This window comes from Siniperca chuatsi, linkage group LG8, assembly GCF_020085105.1.
Source record: "Siniperca chuatsi isolate FFG_IHB_CAS linkage group LG8, ASM2008510v1, whole genome shotgun sequence".
Lineage (NCBI taxonomy): Eukaryota > Metazoa > Chordata > Actinopteri > Centrarchiformes > Sinipercidae > Siniperca > Siniperca chuatsi.
In genome coordinates this window covers 18,336,521-18,353,882 of record NC_058049.1, presented here as the reverse complement: position 1 = coordinate 18,353,882, position 17,362 = coordinate 18,336,521, and the positions used below count along the sequence as shown (strand labels likewise).

General features: G+C 40.4%; 1 protein-coding gene across 3 annotated transcripts; it reads right to left on the bottom strand.

Moving 5' to 3' along the window:
• Nucleotides 1–1,455: 1,455 nt before the first annotated feature.
• sh3rf2 (SH3 domain containing ring finger 2) lies at nucleotides 1,456–17,028 on the bottom strand. Of its 3 annotated transcripts, XM_044205807.1 has the most exons (12): nucleotides 16,776–17,028; nucleotides 16,037–16,451; nucleotides 11,907–12,203; nucleotides 10,292–10,387; nucleotides 8,778–9,179; nucleotides 3,726–3,847; nucleotides 3,382–3,552; nucleotides 3,260–3,291; nucleotides 3,017–3,142; nucleotides 2,617–2,921; nucleotides 2,193–2,497; nucleotides 1,456–2,060 (listed from the first exon to the last, which is right to left on the bottom strand). In XM_044205807.1, the coding sequence occupies exons 1-12, from the start codon at nucleotides 16,808–16,810 to the stop codon at nucleotides 1,880–1,882; spliced, it is 2,487 nt and encodes an 828-aa protein (XP_044061742.1). In that variant the 5' UTR covers nucleotides 16,811–17,028; the 3' UTR covers nucleotides 1,456–1,879. The 3 variants fall into 3 exon arrangements, with proteins under 3 accessions (XP_044061742.1, XP_044061740.1, XP_044061741.1); XM_044205805.1 differs by having other exon boundaries at nucleotides 3,017–3,291; nucleotides 16,776–17,026; XM_044205806.1 differs by having other exon boundaries at nucleotides 3,017–3,291; nucleotides 16,675–16,791.
• Nucleotides 17,029–17,362: the final 334 nt, after the last annotated feature.

The window sequence follows — 17,362 nt, the reverse complement described above, 5'->3', positions numbered from 1 at the left end:
GGTTTGGAAGGTTGGGGGTGCTGCAATGTAATAAATGGCATCATTGCGTTCATGTATTTCATATATCGGGAAAACGGACATGCATGGGCAGAGGTGGGAAGTATCAGCATACCTTTACTGTAGCACTTACTGTAAGTGATTCAGTGCAGTGGAATAAAAGTACAAAACTCCACTACATGTACATACACCTGATGGCCATGACCCGATTTACAGCAGGTTTGGACCCCAGTGAAAAAAAATGCTGGGTCCCCATTAACCCCCATACCTCCCACTCTCTGTGCATTGTGTATGACATTCCTATGCTGGAGTACTGCCTGGCCCCAAGTTTGCTGTGTATTAGTTTGATTATGCACATATTCATTTGGCACAATACTGAAATATTATATAAAAAGTTCTCGAAACTAGACTTTTGACTGATAAATAAACCGATAATAAAGTTGGCCATACGGATATTAGCTTATTGCAGATATATTGGTATCGTGTGGCAGATCAACTTGCAACAAATTGCAGTAAAGAAATTCCAAAGAAATGATCGAGTTGATTTAGGAACAGTGTCAAGATTACATAGTTTTTCCCACAGAAAACACTGAAAAGTAATTTTTTTCGACTGTTACATCTCCCACTCAGTTCAAATCGTGGTCACAACTAAGTAAAACATTTTCTTATGTTTATGTGAACAAAAATAAATATTCACATACAAGGTTACCCCCCCATATTGATATTAGCCTCAAAAATCCAGTATCAGTCGGGCTCTAATTTTAACATAGGGAACCTCTTCAAGACACATTCAGGCAGGACCCACCTTAAGCCTTATTATGTTAACTGATGTTATGTTAACTGTGCTTTAGTGGTGCATTTATCACATTTTTAAAATATTTAAATGACCACATACCAGTCGGCAAACAGTGTACCAGAGGACCCCCAAGACACTTGTAGGTAATCCAGCCTTGCTGATGGCTGTAGCCGCAGGTTTCAGAAAAACTCCCAAAACATAATATTAATTCATATTAATCACGGCTGTTATGGACGCAGTTCTGATCATAGACTCTCGAGTCCAATCATATCAATGCGCAGAAAGAAGTCCTGTGGCAAAAAAAACGTTTTAAAATAATTTTTTAAGTTAAAATTAAATCACTATTTGGTGTCCAATTATTGAGTTCTTTAGTAAGTATCCGTGTAATAACCGGGATAATGTACAGCGAGCCGGTCAAATTGCGAAAGGGGTTAATTTCGCAATAATGACTCCCCAGGAGCCTTAACTCAGCTGCAATATTAAAATAGTTCTTGCATGAGTATTTTAACATGCTGCATGAACAGGTAGACCTACTTTTACATATTTTCATTTGCAGTTGAAGTTTCAAATGCTGGCCTTTTGCATTTAAGAAAGGATCTCTCCATTATGGTATTGTTGTTAGTTAAAGGATTACACATGAAGCAAGACACCAAACTACTAACTTTCTGGAAGTATAGTTTATTACCACATAAGCAGTACAGATATTTTACCTTATATTTTCTCGAAATATATTTAAATATAGTTTGTTTTCTTTGCGGGTTTTGACAAAGGCACTAACCAATGCGTGTAACATGAGTATTAAACAAGGAACAGTCATTAGGTGGGTTTTTGTGCAAAATCTTATAATAGTACATGTGTAACAAACATGCACATACGTTGAAGGACACACAATATATGTTTAATTTAACCACACTCTCATATGCACTCAGGACAAAAAATAAACACCTTCTTCGTAGGATAGTCATTTGGCAGTATTAACTGTTGGACCTCAACACGCATCTTGTTGTTCAGCAGGTCAGTCAAGTCATTTGGCAGTTTGAACACATGGAATATAGAAATATACACTATTACAGTAGTAGTACACAGTCAGCTGAGCCTCTCGAGGGCTTGAAGAATACTGCTATGAAATAAGCCTGTACGTCCACTGCTCTCCTGAGTAACCAGAACCCGTCCATCAGATCGAGGTCTGTGGACGAGAACGAGCTCTCCTTGAAGCAGACTGAGCTCTGAGTCCGTCTGGGTTAAATGCGTAGTGGTCACTCTGTGTCTGGGGAAAAAAGTAAAAGACGCCAGAGGTTTTTGTCTAGTCCGTCAAAGCAATAAAACATTTTCAAGTCTACTTTGGCTGTCTGATAATGAATCTGCTCTTTATTTTCAAAGACATACAAATCCAACGTACCTGCTGGGGCTGAACTGAGCTGACGCGGCTGATAGCGACGGCTGTGACGATATCAGTTTCTGCGGGTTAGAATTTAGATCTGAGATGGTTGTTTCAAGGCCTTTCCTGAGAATAGGAACTTGTCCTTCTTTGAGAATGATCCCTGGTCCGTCTCTTCCCAGGGTGAGCGATGGGGCCCACACTTCCAATGGAGGGGGGCCAGGGCGGCAGTTGGAGGGAGCCTGATTTCCTGACGACCACGAAGAGGTCTGACGTCTTGGAGGAGGGGAGTCTTCATCTGTGAGGAACCGCACTGACTTTGCCGCCTAGGGGAGTAAAATATTTACTGTAAGGCACATGCAGAACAGTGATCATAGGAATAGTTTAAGAAAAATAACAAATGCAAGCTCATGTCTCTTGTGAGAAATCATCAATATGACATTACCTTGTCTGTATTATTCTTGTGTGAGTCAGGTCTGACTAGGATTGAGTGAGGCCCATTGGAAGGCTGTCTGTCGTGCTGAAATGTTGCCTCATGTGAAGCAGTGAAGTCCCTGTCCTTAAAGACTGCAGCAGCAGAGGGCGCTGCTGGCTCACTCATCCAGCCCAGTGGTCTTCCAGAGTTGGACAGGATGCTGCTGTTTTTCTTCCTCTGCAGGGCAGGTGAGTAGCCGGACGCCTGAACTTGTGCAAAGTGCTGTGAGTTGGACGGGGTGTTCAAGTTGGACGTATGGGATAAATGGTTTGAGCCTGAAAAAACATTTTAAAGACATTATTTGACAACCTGCCAAAATCTCTAATTTAATCAAGCAGTTCGAAGATAGATGTGGTTGTTTAACACTCACCTCTATGAGGGTTAAAGACACGCCTCACAGTGTCCCAACCTTGTGCACCCTCATAGAGGGACGGTCTTCCAGCACCAGCGGATGACATTGCATGCTGTGCTCCATTTGGCACAGATGGGACCTGTCCTGTTGAGTATATCTTTCCATCAGGGTTTACCCTATCAAGAGCAAGGACCACAGCAGGATTCTTGGCAGCTGTGGGTTTCTTTCCAGCTACTGTGTTGTACTGTGAGGACGCGCTACCTGCTTTGGTCTCCAGGAGTCTGGCCGAGGTTCTGCAGTGAGGCAATGAGACACTTTAGTACAAACTGAAGAATCTACTGTTTATCACTTGTTATTGTTTATTTGACCCAAGATCCTCTCACCTGAGCACAGGCGAGATGTAGTTGCTGGGCAGAATGCCCACTTTGCCCGTTCTGAGCGACAACCCACGCAGCCAGCCTTCTTTGAACTTTCCGTACACTCCCACCATCTCTCCTTTCTTCAGCTCCAGTTCCTCTGGCTGTCGTGGTTTGTAGGAGTACAGGACGGCACACCTGAGCAGTCACACAGAGGGTTTGTCTATGTTACTACAACACTTTCTACAATATATATCCAGATTATGCTGCCTATTTTATGAGTATTTGAGCGTTTCTTTTTCTATATCTATCGTGCACCTGTGATCTGACATTATCATACCATTAATATAGTGTTTAAAACAGTGACTCACACACTGATGGAGAGCTGCTGCGTGGAGGGGTTTTTGCCGTCTGCAGAGACAGAGGACATTTGGGGGTTCACCAGGGCCATAGAGATGGTGGGTGGAGTCTCACTGGTCATCTTCTTCTCTCTCTATTGGGATGGATTCAAAATGATCATCATATGGAATGCAAACGGTGATGCATGGCACATTATTTAAGAACACAATATGAAAACAAGAGTCTAAAGCAATGATTGTCATTCATGGCAAAAGTGTTGAAATGGTCATACAGATACTTGAGAACTGTGTTTGGTGTTAGATTGAGATTCAGTGAAAATACAGATGTCATTTTGTTTTTTTTACTTCATTTATATGCTGGTTTATATCCCTTTATCAAAAGGACAAGAACCGACTGCTGTTATTAATGTCAGCTCTAAAATGATTGGCAAAAAAACAAAGAACCCTAGTACAGCTTAATACTGAACAAGTCCTCAAAAAAGCATATAAGATTATCAACGACCCCGCACATGTCCTCTACTTTAAGCTAATGCTATCAGGAATGCGTTTTAGATCTGTATAGACTGAAAAATGCACTTTTGATATTTATTGATGTACTGTAATGCGCCTTTGTGGTGTTGGATATTGTTGGCCACTGCCATTAATTCCATGTGTATTTTAATTATTTCTAACATTGTCATATATTTTTTTTTATGTGTGTAAATGAACTGTCTATGTGTACTTCTGATTGTAAACTTGCTTGCCTCAAATTGCCCCTTGAGCAACGAATAAGTACTTTGAGTTGGATTTAATTGAATAATTCGGCATGCCAACATGCTCACAATCACAATGCTAACATGCCGATGTTTAGAGGGTATAATAATGTACCATGTTCAGTGTCTTAGTTTAGCATGTTAGCATGCTAGCATGTGATAATTACAAAAAAAACACAAAGTACAGCTGAGGCTGATAAAAATTAGTTTTGTAGGTATTGGAGAAATTAAAATTTTGACCCGATGATGGCAGTAGACGAAAAGTCAAGAGATTACTAAAGTTATTACAATTTATCCTTCACATTAACGTGTAGGACAATAATGTGTGTACCAAATTTCATGGCATTCCATCCAAAATTGTCAAACTGCTGGAGGAGCTAGAAGAAAAGTCAGGGGCTCAGAAAAGTCATTAACATTCATCCTCTGGGCATCATAAATACATGTACTAAATTCCACATTATTCCATCTCATAGTTGTTGAGATATTTCAGTCTGGACCAAAGTGGTGGACCGACCAGAGAATTCTGTATTAAAAAGACAGTAACTTTAGAAGAGATCTACTTGATTTGTCTCCATCACTTACATTGAAAGCATGTTAGGAAGGGATCTTTTAATGGCCAGTATGAGCAGGAGGGATGATTACAGCAAGCAAAAACTTTGTTCTTAGCAAACATTTTAAGCTATGTAAAATACAGTAACGATAAAAATATATATAATGGCCCGACAAATCTTCATAGATCCAAGCTGAGAGCTAAGAAACTCTGACAGTCAAGCAAGTCAGCAGGCTATCAGGACAGGAGTCAGGACTGACAAAGATAGTGACTAGCAGGAAGTGACACTGAGGTGTGTCTCACAAATGTTAACGCCACACTCTTAGCCTCCACACCTGGCTGCAGTACACCTGTCCACTTCACAATGTAGCTTTTTTTTGACAATTTGAACCTCTTCTGGAAACACCCAACCTTCTTCTGTCGTGATGATATCCACTCCGACGGCATAGGCTCACACACTTTAAATGACAATGTATTCAACGCTGTTTTGAATCCTCCCTCAACCTGACTACCTTTTACTGCATGCCCTCAATAAAAATAACAGTCACGACTATCGGAATACTAATAATCTTATATGCTTGAATAACACTGCTCCATCTCTGCTGACTAGCTGTATCCCTGCTTAGCTTCCCTCTTCCTGTAACTTAATTATGTTTTGTCTCCTCAATGTGAGGTCTCTCTCAAACAAATTTATCATGTCCAACAATATAGATTTTTTCCTGGTCACTGAGTCATGGCTGGATCTAGCTGATACTGTCACTCTTAATGAAACCTGTCCCCCAGAATTCTCCCACCTCCAACAGCCAAGACTGTCTCGCCGTGGAGTCAGACAGTCATTTTTAGAAACTCATTTAAGTGTGCCCCAATAGTTTTACAACCTTTGAGGTTTAAGTTTTGTTCCTTTACTCTTGTGTTTTAATCTACAGACCTCCAAAACTAATTTCTGGTTTCTAATTTCTGAATTCTCTGAACTTTTATCAGTCGTCATGCCCCAACATGATAGAGTTCTTACTGCTGGTGATTTTAACATTCATATCTGTAATCCCACTCCTTCGTCTTTTACGCCACAGCGAATCATGTGCCTCCATCTAACCCTGTCCTCTGCATCCTCTTCACCCACACCAATTAACTTCATGTCCTCTCTCACTACATGTCACTACATCTCACTATATTTTCCTATATCTGATCACAAAGCTATATTAAAGATTAAATACATTAGAGATCTACTGCAGCCCTACTGTATGTCACCAGTACAGTAGGTCTCTAAGGTTGTCTGATCAGGGTTTGTTGATTTGTTCCTCGCTCCAAGTTTATAACTAAAGGAGACTGTGCTTGTGGAACTCTCTCCCTTAACATCCGTGGACACCTTTAAAAAGCTTCTCAAGACACACCTGTTTAGACGTGCCTCTGCGTAATTTTTTAGTAATTTCTATTTAAGGTATATTGTTTTTACTCTTCTTAAGTCATTTTTTTATGTTTATTGCCTTTTTTTATTGTGAAGCACTTTGTGATGTTCTGCTCTTGAGAGGTGCTATATAAATAAACCTGCTTACTAACTAATCAAACATTAGAATAATTGCTGATTCATTTCCTGTCAACTAATCAATTAATCAACTAATCATTTCAGCTCGATTATAGTCAATTCACATGGTAACTAATTACAAATAAGCTTTTTGTAACGACAATATCAGGTTTTTTGGTGTAGCAGTGAAGTATGATATGGAATTTAACTTTTGGTTCATTTCCATCCTTACATAATGATGCAAATATTCCCACTAATACGCATTATTTCATCCACAGTTGGTGGGAAGCCGCATCTCTCTGTGAAACAGTGGAGCCAGAGGTGAGAGCTGATGGGACGCAGCACTAAGAATAGCACACACGCTGTCTTGGTCAGTGGGGAGCTCAGCCTCGGCTTTAGGGACAGAGCCCTCCGCTCCTTTAATAAGGGAAGTGCGTGGCTTGTCTGCTATTACTGGCCCACTGATGTGAAAGTGAGTGTTACCTGCTTAGTGAAGAGGAAGGAGTTTGAAGGCAGGGGAGAGAGGGGTCTGTTATGTAACCAACTTCACCAGTGACTCATCATCATCAGCATGAGAGAGATAAGCAGACACACTGAGGGACTCTCCAAGCCTCCCACTCTCTACATCTATCTCTCATTTTTCCTCCTTGTGTTTTGCCTTTTTGCATCTCACACATTTCGTGTTCTGTTTCTCTTCCCAGCTCTACGCCATCATCAGTATTTCCTCTTCCTGTCTTATCTCTCCCATTTCCTGCTTTCTTAAGTCTCCTCTACCCCCCCTTCCTTTCCTGGTTTTTCTTCGACCTGCATGAGGCTTAGCATTTTTATGCTCTGACATGTATAACTGCAGGGTAGAGCAGTGAAATTTGAACTGAATTTGAAGGAAATCATTATCTCAGGGGGCAGGGCACTTGGCAGCAGGTTATATCATTAAACCTTGCAGAGGCTTTTATGTTGCCAGTGCAGTCAGGCACTAGCTGGCTATGACTTTATGCAGTATTCACAGTATTTTATTAGATTGTTTCTACTGTAAATGAATGGCAACGTGTCCAGCTAAATACATAAAATTGTTGATATGAAATGTATCCCTCAAAACTTAAGCTAAGGTGATTAGAGCTAAATAAATTAATCTTCTTTTAGCATTTTCACAGCATGTTATTTTACAGTGTTTCTATCATGTTGCTTCTGATGGTCATCTAAACATATCACAAAAAATAAATAAAATGCCCCAAAATAATCCAAATATTGTTTCATGGAGATGTTCATCATCCATCCATCATCCTGCCATGTGATACAGGCTGTATGAAATATGCAGCAAGTATCATGTTGGTCACATGAAAAGAGTGGATAAGAAATTTATCCTGATTGCTTGAGACAAATGACAATTTAGCAAATGTTCCTAAATTATAATCAGAGTTTTAATTCATAGATGCCAAAGGCAGCCCTGAAAGAGCCACAAGAAACATTGAAAAAACAGTAAAAACTGTCTGTTTCAAGAGTGTTAGTAACTTTGTCACACGCACTCTTCTTGTGAGTAATTCAGATGACATGAGAGCAGTAGGGTGAGCTCGGTGTTTCAGTGGCACTGTACTTACATTTGGCCTCTATGCGTTTTACACATTTGTCATTCTATCAAATGTTTAATTCAAATGAGCTTTCCTCTTTTCTCTCCAGCTGTACTGTTTTGCCTTTCAAAAATAAGACAGTTACAAAACTTCCTCAAGTACTATATCTATATCTGAGCTGAAGAAAGAAAAGAGGACATACACTCAGTCAGACTGACATTCATCACTGAGGGGAAACCCTGGCTTATGTCCCAGGACTCTTGATTAAAGACCTTTCAAAGTTTCGGTCCACTCACCTCCAGTCCTCACGCCTTTCATATCTAGCCCTTTTCCACATCTGCATTGTCTAAATGAGAGCCAGTTAATAATGCATCAGCCAACATAAGGGCGATGCCTCTCTCTCGTTCATTCCTTAAGCTTAGTGTCATAGTTCCCTCCCTGTACCCCTGAGGACAACTTGATCCCTTAGTGACTCAAATACAACACATCAATTATCTCCCAGAAAACCGGCATGCCTTTTTTTAACCACATGTTTTCTGTTAAAACAAAAAAAATCACTGCCATCAAAACAAAGCCATCACAATTTAGCTCAAAGATTATGAGAAAGAGGAATCTGATAACTTTATCTCATTAGTATAGCATGGATAAAGGCAGATATGTTAACACATGACTCACCTGTAACAGGTGTCTGGTTGTAGAGTCAGAGTGGCGTCTTATTCGCTGATAGTTCACTCTAGAGGGGTGAGAGAGGCCCCGGGCAGCAGGATGCACAGAGAGGCGGTGTGACAGACCCTGACGGTTGATGCTGTTGAAGGTGCTGATGTTGGTCGTCTCTGCTTTGGTAGTCTGATAAAAGTTGATGCTGCTGGCTGCGGGCTGTTTCCGCTGGTTAGAGAGGGGCAAAGCATTGATGATGGGTGTCTTTGCTGGGACTTGAGGGACTCCGTAATGGGTGGTCCTATTGGATATGTGAGTGGCCTTGTCTTTGCCCCCACTCCCAGTCCGATGATGAAATTCTGCTGAGTCACTCCCCCTCCGATTTTTTCCTTCTAGCAGTTTGGCAGCCAGTGAGTTTGGCTGAAGGAGATGAAAACAAAAGAGAAACCATAGTGAAAGTCGGGATAAAATCCTAACACAGAGAATAATCAATCCTCAGTCAAGAAAATCCTCTCCAACTCGCTCCTACCTGCTACTAGCGCCTGTCAACCTCTGCTCCTGCTGATCAGCGAAACGGCTGTCTAAATACACCTACTTATCACTACTCCACTCACCCCTACAACTTGTTGGACAGGCAGGCAGGCAGACAGGAGCATGAGTACCAGCCAATGAGCCAGGAAAGGTTGACTGGTGCTGAGAGAGGAGCTGCACAGACAGGCAGGCAGACAGGCAGACAGACATGGCAGGGTTAATGCTTTCACTCCCCACGGTGATGTGCTGTTATGCCACCCAAGCAGAGAAAGCATTACTGTGTCTTCACGCCTGGCTGCACGACACAAGAAGAGGCAGGCTCAGAAAGGAGAGGGGAGAGGATGAAAGAACAGAGTACGGAGGTAGAAAAAGATGAAGAGCACCACTGAGGCGGCGCTTCAGGAGAAGACACGGGTGGACAGGAGACGAAGGGAGACGTAAGAGGAGGAGAGGACTAATAAGGAGGAGGAGGAGGAGAAGAGAAACCAAATAGAAGGAAAAACTATAGCAAAACAGATGACAAGTGAGAGAAGTAAACAAGAACTGAATGAGGCACCACATTAACCCCACTGTAGGAACAAATACAATTTTCCCCGGCAGGGATGAAGTTAATTCCTTGAGGCAGAAAGTACAGAGGAAAACAAATGACAGTCAGCTAGCTAAGCAAGCTCTGAAAACCTGAGTAAGCCACATAGTCACACACTAATGAGCAGCTGCAGACACAGCAGGGCTTCAGAGATTAGCTCTCTGCCTCAGCACTTTGCAGCGCAGGAGTGACATTTACAGATGAATCAAAGATTTGAATGAAAATCAAGGTAGCGCCCTGACAGTGACCTGGAATTAATGATATCCAGCAATGACATCTATGGTTCAATTCATTACAAGAGCTACACCATCAGACCAAAGTACCAAACGGCAGGTGTCAACCTTGATCACGCTGAAAAGGCCACAAGCCACATTCAAACAATGAAGGATGGAAGAGAGAACTAAGAAGAACTCACCTCTATAAACTGCAGAGGGCAAATTCCAACTTTCTCCCCGAGCTTGGCTTCAATCCAGTGTTCATCCACCCGTCTGATGACAGTAAGGATGTCTCCCTGTAAACCAGAATAAGTAACAGACACATAGAGAGAGAACTTAGACAAAGTGCAGAAAAGGTGAGAGGCAGAGAAACCATTGGAAAACGAAAACAGGATGCCAGGTGCTTATAACAGAGTGTGGTCGCCCTGGAGACTGAGCACTCAGCTCAGAAAAAACTCAGAGCCCTGCGTTTTTCCTGCAGCATGTGACATCAACTCCCTTTGTGTCTGCAGGCCCGGTTCTTTCTGCGGCCAGCCTCGCTCTAAAAACCATTGGACCATCTGCATTAAAAACTGAAGAAAAAAAAAGCTGAGTGCTAGTGTGCTTTAATGGAAAGCACCCAAGTACTGAGGCCCTTATATAACTGCCTCAGAAACCCAGGGTTAGTAACAACCACTGCAGCAGAGGACTGAGCCTCCAGCTCCACAAGTCTCTCAAAGCAGTGAAAAGAACAAAAAGCAATGACCATTATGTATTAGTACTATTGGGAACTTCCTCTGCTATACATTATCATAGACTACTACAAGTTAATGTCCAAAAAAAGTGATGCTGAATGTGTTAAGTGGCCATTTTTCTAATATTTGTGCATGTGGTAAAGCTAATATGCTAATCTGCCAAGGACATCAGATATTTGAAATATTATAAAAAGGCAGCTAACAATTGTTTTCAGAATTGAGGAATCTATCCATTAAGTTTTCAGTAAATCAATACCATAGGCCAAAGTGATGTCTTTACATTCCCAAACTGGTCTGATCAGCAGCCAGAAAGTAATAATTTATTATGATATTAACCAGATAAAGCAGGTAAACAGGTAAATATTTTAGAGCTGCAACGATCAGTTAATCAATCAGTCAATCGACTGAAAATGAATCTGCAACCATTTTGATAATCGAATAATTGTAAAAGTAATTTTTTAAGCATTTTTTTAGGCACATGTAAACATTTTCTGACTTTCTTACTCTTTCATGATAGCAAATTGAATATCTTTCGGTTTTGGACTGTTCGTTAGACAAAACAAGACATTTGAAGACATTCACCTTTGACTCTGAGAACTTGTGACAGGCATTTTTCACACTTTGCTCACTTATAGAAAAAACGATTAATCAGGAAAATAATAATCGATAATGAAAATAATCTTTAGTTGCAGCTTTAAAATTTTTGGTATTTTTTTCTCTATACATGATTGAAATGAGCACTAGCAGCATCCCTAAATGTTCTAGCCAGGGTTTCCCCAGGTAATTGTTTAGCAGAGGTTGTTAGCCACCCAGATCCTGATGCATCTCGTCTTAAGATCAATTTAGTTAGCAGATGATGGCCTAAACAATAGCAACACTCATTACATACAGTATAATTAAGTTGAACCTTTGCTCTTTCCTCCTGAAGGTTACTGTTAAGTTTAATCATTTCCTTTCTGCATTAATCAAAGAGTAGGAAACCCTGCAAGTATTTTAAAAGATCAAGTGTACATAAAGAAGACTGAACCCACTGAAAATAAACTACTGACTGAACACAGCAGGAAAAGCTTGATAGTCAGACCTTGAGGAAGCTGAGACAATATTTACTGTCTTCCAGATTCATTCCTTCGGGGTTAAAGTTGTGCAGCGCTCTGCAGAGAGCCGGAGGTTGGGACTGCTGGAGGGGCTGCAGCTGAGGCACCTGGCTGACGGCCTGCAGCGTGCTGGCAGTGACAGACGCACCACTACTGTCAGCGGCGTTTCCGTGGTGCCAGTTCTCATCCACTTTGTTTTTCGGGGTGATATTGTTACTAGGCGTGAGGACCAGCTCTCCTGACGAATCACCTTGCTGGTTACGCATCAAAGCTCTGAGAGCAAGCTGAAGAACAGACGAAAATCACATATCAGCTACTGTATGTTCAAATGAAGTGGTGGATTTATTTTACATGATGATGCACACAATGCTGGTGAAACACAATGCTATTTATTTTGTCCTTAACCGCGACACACTGTGTACAAGGTTTGGTTAACAAGAGACAACAGGCTGAAACATCTATAAAATGCTCCGGTCCAGACCCATGTTACAGTCAGGATAAGGGACAATCAGTGTGTCTCATTTAGTTCAACACACTCTGGTGTTTGTTTGCAGGACATTTGTTGATAAGAGTGCAAGGTGACAAACCTCTTGATGTTCCTAACAGATAATTTTCTGCTGAACAGACATAGATGTGTGATGTTCTTATCCGTTATCTCTATATGCAGATGTGTTTAATATGACACATCCTTTTCCCCTTTTAAGATGATATCAAGTATTGACTCGAGCTTTACTGTAAATGTCTTTTTTTACACTTTTTCAGTGATGTTGAAGGAAAACAGCACAAGAACACCCAGAAAAACTCAATTATTTTCCGCAATATTTCTAATATTATTTATAACGTTTATTACAGAACACCCAAAAATCTCACTGAGCAATACTGCTTGGGAAAATCATGAAGTTGCTTTATATAAACAGATTTGAACAGATGTTTTCAGGAATTTAAATAACAACATCTAATAATGCGTACACATAAATCAGGTTCCTCCTCCTGAATGTATCTGCAGAGCACTATGTTGTTGTTTCTTTTAAATGAACTGTTGTGAAAGGACAATGGTGGAAGACATTACAGGACATTACATCGTTTTGCACTGGAGATTTCTGAAGTATGTGTTTAAAACGGCAGAGTGATCACAAACTCTCCCTCATGAACTTGGCTGAGCTGTTTGAACTCTGCTCGAACTCATGCTATGGATAAGGTAGTTTACAACAAAGTAAACTCTTAGACGCTCTGAACAGTTTATGCACAGGACTACTGAGAAGACAGGTCTCTGTGTTTCTCATCACCTCAGAGAATAAAACATCAGCATAAAATGAAAACTGCGTAATGATTTATTGACTGAAGTATGATCCTTACATCTCTGTTGGGTTTGAATTAGGTGACAGACCTGCTTTATACAGACAAATGATTTTTAAACATGCACCAAAAAAAACACTCGCTCCTCTCACTTTGTCAATTTCTTTTAAGTTGTATTTTTATATAACTCCTTAACATCCTGAAAATAAAATGAGACTGAATGACAGTTACATTTTTTGAAAACATAAAAGACTCTCAGGGTTAATACCTAAAAACTGAAGTCTAATTTTATTATCATCCATGTAGATTTTTTCTGACAATAATATACACCTGTAAAACAGTAATACTGAACAATAATCAAATATTAAAAACACTAAAAGAATTCCCCAGGGCAGCTGTCTAGGACCTCTCCTATATTCCATATTTACAAATGATCTGCCATGTGTATTAATAAATGCATGCATGGGTATGTATGCTGATGAAACTACACTGTATGTATCTGCAGAAAATACCAAGGAGCTTAAAAAAATGCTTCAAGAAGAGTTGATGCTGGTTTCTGAAAACAGGCTGAACATGAAGGTTGAACATCTCAAAAACCAAGAGTCTAATATTTGGCTCCAGGCAAGCTCTAAGGACAGATCAAGAGATTTGCATCTCTTTGCAAGGGATAGATACTGAGCAGGTTAAAGAGGCCAAATTGTTGGGTGTCACACTTGAGGGAACGCTTTCATGGTCAACTCATAGCAGATTACTGTTACTGCTAGTACTCAAAAACAAGAGCTTAATAAGATCCAGCTCACTCAAAACAGAGCTGTCTGCCTTGCACTTTACTGCTCAATGAGGGACTGTGTGGAAGGAATGCACGCCAGGCTGTCACGGATGAGGGTGGAAGAGAGACTGGCATGTAGCCTGGTCCAGTATATAAGAAACATCTGTGCCTTAAGAGAGCCTACATGCTTATATTCACAGCTAACACACACCAAAGATAGACATTATTATAGCAAACTAGCACTACATTCAACTCAGATTACAAGTAATGTAATGAAACTAGAAACTAAGAACAGCAATTATTCAGAAAGGAATCAGTTTAGGCTACGTATGAGATTCTGTATGCAAAGGTTGATTACACTTGTGGTGCTAACTTGGGCAATGCTTCACTGTACACTAGTAGTATTGTGTATATATTTATACTATATATACACACCTATCTTACTAACTCTATTTGTTTTAACCATTTACCGTTGAGGTGACTATGAATGTAAGAGAACCACTATTCTCTCATATTTTTATTTCATTTTGTTTTGTTGATACTGTGGACTATCTATAATGTGATATTTGAATGTCTTGTTGTATTTTGTGTGGACTCCAGGAAGAATAGTTGTTACTGCGGTAATAACTAATGGGGATGCTAAATAAATAAATAAATCAAATGGCAATGTTAATTAGTTTGAGATATTCATCCTCTGCATAACTTTTACTGTATCTTTATCAATCCTACACCTATTGCACTGTATAGTAAGTGTTTAAAGTTATAACAGAGCTCTTGTGTCTGAGGACAGGGAGAAGAACTATTGGGGTTCTTTATGATGTGAGAAGCAAATCATCCTTCTGCGTCTTAAATGCACCTGTAGAGTCATGATAGACACCATTCGTACAGGTCTGAGGGGATCTCATCACTTTGGGCCCGGGGTAACAATGACTCACACTTTGTCAGAGGAAACATTTTGGTAGATAGATCACACTGCTTTTATGTTTCACACAATTTCTTACTCATCTCATAACACCCAATGCTTATTAGGTGAAAAATCACACTTAAGTTTGGTGAACTCCCAGTGGTGAGTAAGTAATTCAGTAGGTCAGCGATGAGACAAACGGCCCTATTCTACGAAGTGCAAAGGAATAAATCAATGAGACAACATAGGCGAGAAGACAATAAATATCACATGAGTCAATATGAATGTCAGCCGTCAGATCGCAAGACTGAGATTTTGCCATACTGATAATACCGTGATAGCTCTCCCTTTAACATGTTTGGGTGCATTAGGACATTGTGGGCAATATTACAAATCAATGAGCAGACTACTTTATGGCAATATTGGATTTTTTTAAAATGATTTGAATCAATGTGATAAAAGTACTTTGATTTGTCAGATATTTTGCTGGATTAGCCAAAATGGTGATTCGTCCATTAAAAGCTTCTCAATTGATTTTCCAGAAAATGTACAATATCATATATATATATATATATATATATATATATATATATATATATATATATATATATATATATATATATATATAAAAAAATAAAATACTGTACAGCAGCAGAAGACAGAGGCTTCTGGCGTGGGGACAGCTACTCAGCCTGGGATTTTGTATTGCTGTTGTGTTTTGACTTTGTGTCTATTAGTAGTCTTGATTTAGTGTCTTGGTTTTTGTATGTCTTCATGTTAATAAATCCCACAGATTTGGTTGTCTTCATTTCTGTGGTTGGTTTGGGTCAGTGGTGGAGTGTTGTTTGCCCCATAGGGCCGCCTAAGGGTGGGGCGTAACAAAACCGCTGAGCCAACAAATCAGTCTATGTTGTAAGAGAGAAATCCCTTTGCACAGTTGCACGGTGTAGTGTGTTGTATGGTTTTCTTATAGTGAAACAATTATTGCAGGTTATGGTCATCAATAGATTGTGTGATATCAACTCAATGTATTGTAACAGAAACAAAAACTCAAATCATAATTTGCAAGACCAAATAAATTGTCACCCAAAGTAGAGACAAAGTTTGGTATAGCTATGCAGAGCGTTAGGCTGGGGTCGTGCACTGACCTCATTGTGCACTTGCTTCTCTCTGTGTTGACCCTCCTGCTGTTGCTGACCCTCCCCGGCCAAGGACAATGTGTAGCGGGCTGTCTGCCTGTCCCTGCTGGGCCCCGGTGAGCCCTGGAGCCCCTCCAGGAGCCGCACTAGCAGGAGGTTTACAGGAAGCTCCTCCACTGTCCTGCCCGGGACAGGAGTGTGACACTCCGGGCAGAGCAGCTGGGAGTGGGCTGCCTCCTGCCTCTGCAGGCAGGACATGCAGAAAGTGTGCTGGCAGGGCAAAACCTTGGCCGACACATCCAGCTGCTCGAAACACAGAGGACATTCCAGCAAGGCCGTTAAAGCCAGCTCCTCCATTTTAAAAGGGCCACCTCTCTTTGGGACTAGGGCTTCTGGTACATCTGAAACACTGTAATCCACCATACTGGGAGAGACAAGAATGAAAAGCAGAAGATTCAATGGCAGAAGTTTATTCTACAATGAAAGAGTTACAACATTACTGATCATAGTCCTCCTTTACTGTATAACAAACAATAAAATAAGACTCGAAGATACCACCATAACTTCAAATAGTTTGATAAGGTGGAACTACTAAGATAAGACGCTTTGTAAACATTACAGCTGCTCGCTTACAGGTGTCAGCTCACCTGGTTACACAGGTAAGACAGCAACAGGAAATATCCGCAGAAGACGAACTATTCCCATATTTGCCTCAAAAACACCGAGTGCAGAAACATGTAGTACTTACACATGTATCTGCTGACTGCCAGAGCGATATTCCATGAACGAGGTTAGAAAATGCGTAATTTTCTCACCGCCGTCGCCATGACGCAGTGCGCTGAAGACGGGACGGTACGACGCAGGACAGGCGCGCGAGCTTTACGTTAGTGTCACCCACCAACTCATGCCAAAAATTATGACGACATGAAACACACCTGTGGAAATAAGACTTAAAACAAACTGGTAACAAGAGCTCAGTCACAAGCAGGCTAATTCATCAGGAACTGTATCGGATTTCAGTGTCATGTCTTTAGCAAAGTTAACCCTTAACAGCTAATCAGCTCTTGAACATACAACGTCGTTAACGTTAATGGCATCCATGGCAATGTGATAAAAAATAATACACATAGGTAAAATATTTATAAAAATGTCGTACATTTCAAGACAACAGTTTAGTATTTGCTAAACTAGTTCTTAAATAAGGATTAATTTAAACAAATTTTGAAGGGCTATTTTACATTATTTAAATACCTCAATTGTTAAGTTCTGCTCCCTAATTCAGTCTGATAATGGTTTAGAGATATTTATATATCCTTATTTCTATAATTGTTCTGT

Excerpts from the sequence above, each read along its gene's own strand:
- sh3rf2 (XM_044205805.1), bottom strand. The coding sequence starts at position 16,810 with ATGGAATATCGCTCTGGCAGTCAGCAGATACATGT. Across the intron at positions 3,292-3,381 it reads TACATCTCGCCTGTGCTCAG|AACCTCGGCCAGACTCCTGG; the intron begins GTGAGAGGATCT and ends GCCTCACTGCAG. Across the intron at positions 2,498-2,616 it reads ACAAGAATAATACAGACAAG|GCGGCAAAGTCAGTGCGGTT; the intron begins GTAATGTCATAT and ends TTACTCCCCTAG.